Genomic DNA, 10,543 nt, shown 5'->3' with positions numbered 1-10,543 from the left:
TCTGTGTCTGGATTCATGGAACAACTTATCTCAAACTGATGCTACAACAGTTAATGAAGGTGAGCTAGACTTCAGCAGGTAGAACACAGCACCATCACACATGCTGGTGCGCAGAGGGCTCGTGTTTTAAACCAAGCTGAGAGCAGGGGGAACGGGCACTCAGTGGTATCACTTAACACTCGACGAGCGTACAAACCGGAGATCTTCTGGATCAAACCGGTTCCTGTTAAAGGCCACTACTGGCTTTGACCTACTTCTTTCTAGGTCGAAGTCATAGACTCCTCATTTTTATATCATTGAACCATTTCTGTGGTGGCTACAGTTCATGGATTCACACTTAGGAAGTGATTTTTTTTAGAGGGACTAAAGAATAATTAAACGGCTACTTAAAAATTGATTCCAGTACTGACTTTTTGAGATTTAAAATGTTTATGTTTCCAAACAGAATTTTTCATACGTTCAATCTTATGATGGAAATATTTGCTGGATAAAATAAACATAGTTAATATGTATCATAGTAATAAATCAAAGATTTTCATTTAAATAAATGTCTGTTAAGTCACTATCGCCAAATGAGGTAACACAATGGTGATTGAGCCTATGGCCCACTGATGAAAGCCTTTGCATTTGCAGTATATAATATTGTCTGTTAAGGTTCTCAGTCATCTAGTAATTCTAAACTTAATCCAAAAGGGGAGTAAACAGTAATCTACTATGGCTGAACAAACAAAGAAAAGATGGATGACTACAGATACAAGTTCAAAAATAAGTGAAAATCCAAAGAAAAAGAAACAAATTCGACGCTCAGATGAAGCAAACAGTCTGAAAAGTGAGGCGAGGAAACTCAAGAGTTACAACCGGAGCCAACTGTGGACGTCACGCAAGCGACTGGATATCTGGGAAGTTTGCTCCCGCAATTACTGTTTATCATCACAGGTGCCGCCAAAGAGAACTCACTGAGACCTTTGAGATTACCACTTTAAGTGCCCTTCCAGTGAAGAAAACACCATACAGTGCCACAGAGGCCAGAAAATGCTCTGCAGGCTGGGGCCCACCAGCATGTAGCTGGTGCCCTTTTGTTTACTGTTTGCCCCTCAGATAGCCTCAGTTCATCAGGGCTTGGGACCCTGGGAATGCGTACCTGGGGAACATAGATTTGCTACACTTGCTAATAACCCATTAAGAGGGATGAGAAGAAGAATTGAATCGTCAATGTTAATCTTGAAGATTATAATCACTTCTCACAAAAATAGATTCATATGAATCTCATCAGGATTGTTTAATCCATAATTTATGCTATCTGAGTGGAGGTGCAAAACTGCCATGATACACGACTGCCGACCCTGGTGACCTCATGTAGGCCTCTTTACAAATCAACAGTCTGAACATCTTTGACCAGTCCTGGACTCTAACAGATGTATATTAAAACAAAAAGATATATAAACATATTAGCAAATTAAAAGTGCTACTTAAAGGGTAATTAATCAACATTTGTTATAGTCCACACAATATAAAAAACAAAGCACAAATGCTGTGCTCTTTCTCTCCACGTCTGATTTATCCAGTTTCATACAATCTATGAAATATTAAAAGGCATTTTGTACTTGATTTACAAACACTCCTGTTTCTTTGTCCACTCAGACATTAAAAGTAAAATCTTCAAGATAATCTCAGAGGGACATTCAGGAATGTGTGCCAGGAGAGCTGGGATAAAGGAGAGGGACTAAATAAGGACAAAGCACTGAGGACATGTTGTAGAGAAACACATGTGCTGTTAGATCAGGGATACCATGACTCACATTTTGCTTTGCATCACATTAAACTTGATGATACCTTTGATTCAGTGTGCATAATGTTAGTAGAAATTTGGTTCCATTCAAGGAAATAAGCCAGATACAACATGTGGTTTGGTCCGTGCTGAAACATTCACCATAAAAGCTCTTTGATCAGGTCACTGTTTAATATTTAGTCTGCTTTGTTGCCTTCCAGATGATGCAAGCTGGTGTAGCATCCACTGAAGCTAACAAAGCAATGCTAAATGTGGCACAATAAATACTGAGCACTGCTCTGAGAGGGGCGGTGGCTTTCAATACTAAGGGAACAAACAGAAGTGTTCAGTTTCTGGCTTTTCAAAACACAAACAAAATTGACAATTTTACTTTGATATTTACAGTAAAGGCAAATGTGCATCTCTGTCTCCAGAAGCAGAGCAGCCTCTAATGAAAAAGCAGACTCGTTTATTGTGTAGTCTTTGTGAAAATAGGTTTTAATAGTATATAATTATAATTTAAGAACTGACAAAACATTCAGTTAAAAAACATATTTGCAATGGTTTTACTTATTCATGTGTAATTACATTTTCATTCTAAATTTCAGTCTAATTTTCATTCTAAAACACAAATTAAGGCCATCAGTATGGAGGCAGTATTTAACAGCTGGTACTCATTTAAATTGTTTAATTTGTGCTGCTAATTTTAAATCTGCTAATGACCAGATTTTTCAGGAGATCGTGCACTGGTGAAAGGAGAAAAGAAGATTGTATTTTTGCTCATTAAGAAGCTGTACTTTGCCCTCCAGAAATATGTTTCTTGTGCCAAGTGCTGTCACTTGTAGGAGAAGAGGGAGACAATATATTCAGAGGTGTTACATCTTCTGTCTTTTTTTTTTAGCATCCTGTGTCTCGTGTTTCGACTCAAAGTCAAAGCAGTGTTGCCAAAGTTTGAAGCGAAAACAAAAGAAAACTCATTAATAACACGGGTCCCTCCCTCGTCTGCAAATTCCAGTTCTTCCAAAATAAGTGCATCCTTCATTTATAAATATAATGATTTCAAGTGCTTGTTTTTTGTTGACGTGACAGGACATCAGTATTGCATAGCGAGAATTAAAATGATAACCATGGACTAAATCCTTCAGCTAGGCAAAGATCTTGGTGATGAACTCCAGGAAACGTTTGGCATACTGCTCTGGATGAACCGTTGAGATTTCTGCTCCTGCCTGCAAAGCACACACACACACACAGTCGATCAGAGATAACTGAATGGAAAATGAAAGCATCCCCTCACACTTTGAACATTACAGATCTAAAGACAGCATATGCTAACCGATCCCTCTAAAGAGCGCTGGGCTCTCACCCCGTGTTTGACAGCCTTGGCAGCGTGAGCAGCTTTCTTCTTGGTGTCGTACTGCGTCAGCACGTCAATCAGACCCATAAAATACACCTCCCTGTGGGGGGCACCTGGAGGGATTCACAGCATTTGGTGAGTGATATTGATCTGGGCGTGTGATGTAATCTGCAGCATCCAAGCATGGCATGAAGTTTGGGTTGTTTTACAGCACAGGACTCACCTACAGCGCTCTGGATAGCGTACACGTCCACGTAAGGGTCGAACTCCCCGGGGCCCATTGGTTTAAAGGAGTTCATGTATCCGCTGATCCCCTCAGGTGAGACGGAGCCCGGAGTGGGAGCAAGGCCGTTTTCATCCTCTTCTTCCTCTTCGTCAGTCGACTCCATCTCCTCTTCTTCTTCCTCCCTCTCCGCCCGCTCGACGTCGTGGATGCCCAGCAGAAGGCTGTAGTCCATGATCCTCATACGCACCAGAAACTGCAGCGAGAAGACACTCAATTTATGTCAGAGAAACAATGGCTGCATGTTTCTTATGTTTTTTTCTCACCTCTATATCTCTGTTGAGCTTGTCCATGATCTTCTCCTTCTCCTCATCGCTCACATAAACCTTCTGCATGTTATTCCTGAAGTCTACGTCTTTGAATGTGGGCAGCTCCTTCACCTGGAAACACAGAGTAAAGGTCAACATGTCACGCTTCAAATTACAATATCTGGCAGAATTAGAATAGTAGAAGAATTAAAACACATCAGAATCCTTTCCAGTGACACAGAAAGTCAAATAATATCGTCCCCAAATGTTGTTTTTATAAAAAGATAAACACAGTTGGATTGATCAAAGGTTTCCACAGCTCTGCTATTCTTCAGTCTATCGAGGTCAGAGCAACAACGTGGGTTCTGATGTTATTTAAAGTCTATTTATGAGTGCTTTGTTTCTGTCACTGTTCTGAAGATGTAAATTTGTCACAATCCAGAAACAACAACATTTAAATACACTATAGGAAATGTGATTCGATGAGAACAGCATGAATTTCCATCCACACCTTCAGACAGACTGGCGGCACAGCTGCAGCCAATCAAGCTCGTTAAGTCGCCTCGATATGCAAACAGCACAGAGTTACAAGCTGCGTTCAGGGAACATAAACTCCGCTCAGTTAAAGAAACGTCCCTTGACAAAATTCCTGTACTCAAAAACATATAGCAACTAAAACATACACTATTCCACTAATACACTTGTGAATAAATGTGATTTAATTTATTAGAGAGATTAATATGATGCACATTATTTACAGATTAACTAATGTCAGCTGGTACGATTTAAAGTTATTATCGTCAAAAATCCATATGATGTAGACCTTTATAATTCTGATGTGGTGCACAAAATGAATGAATAATAACAGTTAAAAATGCTGAGGTGCAATGACTGATAGGTAATCCCGTGTGTTCTTCCCTACTCAGTTTTCCAGTTTGTGATCATACTTTGAATAACTGAGAACCTCATGCAGTCCACTTTTCAGGGGAAACAAGGACATCAGAGTGCACCTTAAGACTTTATTTCACTTTTCTCAATTTACTCTCATTATAAATATTTTTATTTAACAGGGTTTTAAAGTTTTTAAATGTTGTTTTTAGAATTCAAAAGCATCCAACCCTTTCAGCGGTTATTAGAGCTGCACAGACTGTTATATCTATCAGGTGGTATATCTTCACATACTGTACTGCACTAAATACTTACCTCAATATTTTACTGCACTATTTTATACTATTATAATAATTACTAGTCACTGTTATATATGCTGTTATATATATCACTGTTAGCAATAAAGTTATTGTTATTGTCACTGTTATATAGTATATTATATAGTGTATTATGTTGTAGTTTTCTATATGTATGTGTTCATAATGTATATAATTATATTATTACTATACCATACTGTATACTATATTATTGCTATTTTTACCATTGTATTACTTTTATACTGCACCTTATATTGTACCATATCGTTAACCTTTGACCTCAGACCATACTGCATTATCTCATCCTGCATATCATGTCACTTTAACTTGTCACTTTATCTTGTCACTTACTCCTACTTGTATAACAGCTGTATGTACCTCGTATTTTTATTTATTGTATCTATTCTTATTTTTTATACTGTATTTACTGACTGGCTATTTTGTCTTTGTGCTGCTGCAACACCTGAATTTCCCCCCTGGTGATCAGTAAAGGATTATCTTATCCTATTCCAACAATTTTGAATAAGATTAGAGAGTGACATTGGTCTTAATCTTAACCAGAAATAATGAAATCAGCTGGTGAAAGCAACTGACATGTAACTTCTGTGGCTATGGAGGAGTTTTCTAACGTCTGAGGTGGAGCTAAGTTATCAGGAATGTTGGATTCAACATCTGTGGAGACGTGCAGCAGAAATCACTGACGTGGCCCTTGAAAATTGCGAACCAAAAAAACGGCTTTAGAGGTCTAAGAAAACGTGAAGTAATAGTATGCTTAAATGATACTCGGCTGTGCATCCAGGATCGAATTCATCACCTTTTTGAGAAGACATATTACATCAAAAAGAACAGGTAAATGTGAATGGTTAATGAATATCTTTGCAGCATCCATTGCCAACTGCCTTTTTAACTCTTTTAGACAACACTCCTGAAAACAAATGTGACTGCAGACACTCAGGAAGAAAGTAGAGTTAAAGCTTGAGCTTGTTATACCTTTTTATTATCTCACCTTCTCTTTAAAACTTGCTTCACGAGACACCCGGGACCCCTGAGGAAAGAAAAGACCAACAGAGTCACTAATAGGTCACCAAAATACAACAGAAACTGTATTTATAGTTTCACAAAACTGGCTAATGTATTTCAAATACAGTCTCCTTTAAGTCATTGTCTCCATGCATGATACATCCAAAAGTCCTATTGCTACTTGGGTAGTTTTGGGTTAGGCATCACTTAAACTCCCAACCATTTAGGCCTTATATGAAGAATTATGTGATGGAATTGAACTGTCTTTCCAGTTGGGGAATAAGCATGCCTCATTTTGCTTTAACTAATTCTTGTGGACAGCATTTTCTTTTAATTAATTTTTGTGGACAGCATTTTCTTTTAATTAATTTTTGTGGACAGCATTTTCTTTTCACAAAACTCAAAAATGTATGAAGCCTCACGCCTCCTGCATGTTTTACCTTGAGGTCGTACTTCCTGTGTACATGCAGTCTGTGGCTGAACATGTTCCTCATCACTAACAGGTAGGTGTCCTCGCTCTCCACCGTGACTCTGTACATCGCCAGGAACTGAGGGAGCATCGTGTTGCCGTGGCAGGTGACGATATGCTAGAAGGAAACAGCAGATAACAGACAATGAATGATGGGATATGAAGACGCTTCAGCCCAGAGGCAATTAAAATGTCTTTGGTTACATGCTCAAACCTGGACTTGTTTTTTGTCTCTCATTAACTCGGCTCTGTTGCTGTCTACATAAGTCAGACGGTGCTCTTAACTGGTTGGTAAGTAAGCTTGTCATTGTCATTGTTTTGACCACTAGTAGCACCATGAGGAGATGTTTGGAGGAAGTGCGCACGCCTTTAATTTCTTGACGCAATTAACAGCCTCGCCATTGGTCTGACATTGTTCAGTAGGTGGCAGTAATGAGCGCAAAGGTGCAACAATTTGCCAGAAAAAATACAGGGAAGAAAAGGACTGCTAGCAAGTAAACATGGAAGTGCTGGATCCAACCTTCTTATAAACAGCTTTGTAGGTGTTTTATGTTTAACTGCATTCAGGCCTTTTGATTGACTGCAAGAATATGAACGTGTTTTGGTGAGTAGAACTGAATTAAGCAACATTTCACAACAGACTTTTTGTCAAATATTGTATGTTATGGGAAAGGCTTTGTTCGTGCTTTAAATTAGGGATGCACGATATCATTGCAGATATGTAATTTTTCTGCCGATAAAACAACACTTTAATTATGCCTAAATGCTCAATGATTCCCTAAAAAAAGAAAAGAAAATGTTACATACAAATAAATATGGCATTTTATACATTTTCTTAAATTTCCCAGTGAATGTGTTGATTTTAAAAAGCACTGTATTATATTATTTCTGCATCTGCCAGTGGGCCTCTACAATAGGAGTAGGCATGATATCAATTCCACTACAGGGGAGACTTGATGTTCTCTGCAATTAGGTGGAAAAAAACATGTGCCTAATATATCGCAAAAAAACCCAATATGGTGCATCCCTACTTTAAATACAAAGAGTTTTACTTGACCTTTTTCATAGAAGATATTTTAACATGTAACAGTAGTAGAAGCACAGGTTCACAACATAAAATGAATGAGGGCTGGATTCCATTTAGCTGCAGGTCCTGGTATTGAGCATAATGACTGAGTATCACGGCTTATAGGGACACCATCGTTAGTGTTATTAGTATCAAATGTGCATTTCCCACTATGGCAAGTCTTTGATGTTATAAAACCTTTGCCATGGCAACCAGGGTTACTACCAAAAGAGCAAATTTCTCTCCCAATACACAAAAGGCACAGGACAAAAAGGAAAATGCGTGACTAATGGGATGAATGCTTGAAGGCTACGGTAATAAATAACAAGAAAACAGATGAAATCTCAACGCAATATTTTAGTCACTGTAAAAGGACATTTAAACCTCCTACTTGAAATAAGCTTGCACCCTGTTTGTCCTACCTCATGATACTCAGAGAGGATGTTGTGCATTTCCTCCACCTCCTCACTGGAGATTTCTTTAATCACCAAGGTGCGGTCGTATGATATCAGCAGCAGCCCCACACACTGGCCGTCCTCGTCTTTGAACAGAGGACTGCGGGCCAGAGACACCTGTTGGCGAGAGAGAGGACGGCATGTCTGAGCAACATGTGGCAACCTCCTATACCATTACACTGGTGTCACGTTTTAAACAATTTCAACTGGAAAACAGTTTATAATGCAAACACACAGGAAATCTAGAGGATATATTTGTGTCAATATTATGACACTTGAACACATAAAGCTGCATTTTGTCCTGATGCACTCAATGCTTCAAGACATTTCTTTTGGCTCTTAATTGTGCAGACATAAAACTTTTATTAGCACAAATGTGCACATGCACTCCGCCTCCCACACAGTAATTGTGTGCTAAGCAAATGTGCACAGACCAGAGCGGATGATGACTTTGTTGGCCACCTGGCACATGCAAATATTACACAAAGAAATGCAAATTTAGATGGGAGCAGATCAATTCATGCAGACACGTGTCTGGCTTTTATAAAAGAAAACAAACTGAAAAATCTTGGACATTCTGCGTTTGTGAAAGTCTGTATCTTGTTCTATCCATCCCTTTATACAAAGGATGTGTTTTCTTTGTGCACATCAAGGTTACTTTGCTTGAGAGTTCATATAATCATACCTGGAAATCCTGGTCCTCGATTCCAAAGCGCTCCCGCAGGTTTCTGAACACCTGCGGACAGTAGTCTTTGAATTTGAACTGTCCTGGAAGATTCTCCCTGAGGAACAAAGAAGAACAGATTGATTTATTGCAGTGTTTTTTAAACAGCTTGTAATCAGCAGCTGTGCCTGCCTACTTCAGATAATTTAATGTGAAATATGCATCACTAAAGGTAAAGGTAACATGTTCAAATGATGTAAAAGGATAACATTATTAAAAGCCTGCTGCTCTGTCGAGTCCAACAGATATATCTGTTGAGCGATATTATCAGGCCAATATATCGGCCTACTGCTATGTATCCTTGTATACTGTATATTCTCCAATATGTGTTATAGTTATGTTATAGAACATATAAGACAGAGAACAACACTCTTTACAACACTACTAGTTTACTCTATTGGTTTCAAAAGTACCATGTGCTTATGAGCTTGACTGTTTTGCAGCTGTTTCTGGTATACTGAATCAAAATGAATAAAATAATTACAGTAATAGTAACCACTTGTAACAAATAAAGTTTATCAATTAACATTATGAATGTGTGTATTCTAATATACAACTAACACACAAATTCATGTGTGATTAATGGTACAATGTTGTCAAGTCTGCCAGTTGTTTAACAGCCAAAATAGACACCAGCATCATTAGTTATGTTTAACATCCTGCTGTTACGTTTGAGTTGTTTTCACATCGAGCGACATGAAAAACACTCGAGTATAACCTCTCCAAGGTAACAGCACTCTAACGTGAGAAAACATATTTTATTGTTCTGCCCACCTCTGTTTATAAGTCCCTACACGACCTGGATTCCTGAATGGATTAAAGGATTATTGAGAGCACTCAAGTTTTCTAGACTCCATCTGTATAGAAAATGAACCTTCAAGGCAAACAGAGTTTTTTCAGAAATAATTATTAAATCTTTCAAACACTCTGTCTGAATGAACCCTGTTTCAATCAACTATTTTCTCTTTTTTTGTCAGAAACAACTCGTGAAAATCATGCTGCATTCTAAACTCTGGTATCAACTTTTACATGGCCTTGACAATAGTGCTGTAGCTATTATCACTGTTTCTTTGATCTCTTTGACTAGCTTCACTGTTGTTTCGAAGTAAAGGCTGTGTTGTTTTTAATGGTGGCTATTGTTTGGGTGAAAAAGTGTTCTCTAAAGGGGTCTGCAATTTCTGATAAGCCGAGGCAGACAAATAAATCCTAAGAGCCACAATACAATGTGTGTAAATGACAGGCAGCGGCAGCATGAAGGTCCCAGCAGGTTAGCAGAGAGGAGCACAGTACTTGTTGAAGAGGTGGTTGTTCACTTTGATCTTGGTACTGGCTTTGAAGTCGTCTGGCAGTAGCATGACAGGTACGGGCACCTGGCTCAGGTCGTTAATCTGCGCATGATCAATGGATAAATAGTTGATGAAGATATTCACAGAAGGACCAATAGAAACACGATCGACTCATCGAGCAGCACACATACCCACCGAATGATTGACTCCCCACATCAACACGCTCAGCACGGGGTCACTGGCTCGGAAAACCTCCACTTTCTGCTGCACAAAGTGCTTCTTCTTCGTCTTCCTTTTACGCGCAAGGATGCTCAGAGGGTTAGAGGTGGCACTGGGGGAAGACATGGCACTTTTCACGCGTGTCCGTGACTCAGGGTTCTGGTTGTCATCGGTGGCGTCCTCCTGTGTATGTAAAGTAGCCTGGAGTCCGCCGTGTGGAGTCTCTGCCGCAGCAACACCTCCTCCTGCTCCACAGAGTCTTTGGAGGTTTTACGTCGATAAAACGCAACAACAATGAAATCCAACAGGTGCAGCAGAGCCCTGAAAGCAACACCGACAACCTCGGGACAAAATCTGCATTACAGTCATATGATGAAACAACAGGCTGCAATAATCTGTACTCATCCCAGGCATGTGATGTGTGACTGAGTTTTAACTAGAGATGA

General features: G+C 39.1%; 1 protein-coding gene across 2 annotated transcripts; it reads right to left on the bottom strand.

Annotated features, from left to right (window-relative positions):
- Window positions 1-2,913: 2,913 nt before the first annotated feature.
- LOC138606027 (phosphatidylinositol 5-phosphate 4-kinase type-2 gamma-like) lies at window positions 2,914-10,223 on the bottom strand. 2 transcript variants are annotated; one of them, XM_069678486.1, is made up of 10 exons: window positions 10,074-10,223; window positions 9,883-9,980; window positions 8,554-8,650; window positions 7,836-7,985; window positions 6,319-6,465; window positions 5,865-5,903; window positions 3,672-3,785; window positions 3,346-3,601; window positions 3,132-3,235; window positions 2,914-2,994 (listed from the first exon to the last, which is right to left on the bottom strand). In XM_069678486.1, the coding sequence occupies exons 1-10, from the start codon at window positions 10,221-10,223 to the stop codon at window positions 2,914-2,916; spliced, it is 1,236 nt and encodes a 411-aa protein (XP_069534587.1). The 2 variants fall into 2 exon arrangements, with proteins under 2 accessions (XP_069534587.1, XP_069534588.1); XM_069678487.1 differs by lacking the exon at window positions 7,836-7,985.
- Between the last annotated feature and the right edge of the window lie 320 nt (window positions 10,224-10,543).

Source organism: Semicossyphus pulcher, unplaced genomic scaffold (assembly GCF_022749685.1).
Source record: "Semicossyphus pulcher isolate SPU_LCO1_2020_fin unplaced genomic scaffold, fSemPul1.0.p SCAF_3, whole genome shotgun sequence".
NCBI classification, from domain to species: domain Eukaryota; kingdom Metazoa; phylum Chordata; class Actinopteri; order Labriformes; family Labridae; genus Semicossyphus; species Semicossyphus pulcher.
This window is presented reverse-complemented; position numbering and strand designations above follow the sequence as displayed.

Excerpts from the sequence above, each read along its gene's own strand:
- LOC138606027 (XM_069678486.1), bottom strand. The coding sequence starts at position 10,223 with ATGTCTTCCCCCAGTGCCACCTCTAACCCTCTGAGCATCCTTGCGCGT. Across the intron at positions 6,466-7,835 it reads TCCTCTCTGAGTATCATGAG|CATATCGTCACCTGCCACGG; the intron begins GTAGGACAAACA and ends GTTTCCTTCTAG. Across the intron at positions 5,904-6,318 it reads ACAGGAAGTACGACCTCAAG|GGGTCCCGGGTGTCTCGTGA; the intron begins GTAAAACATGCA and ends TTCTTTCCTCAG.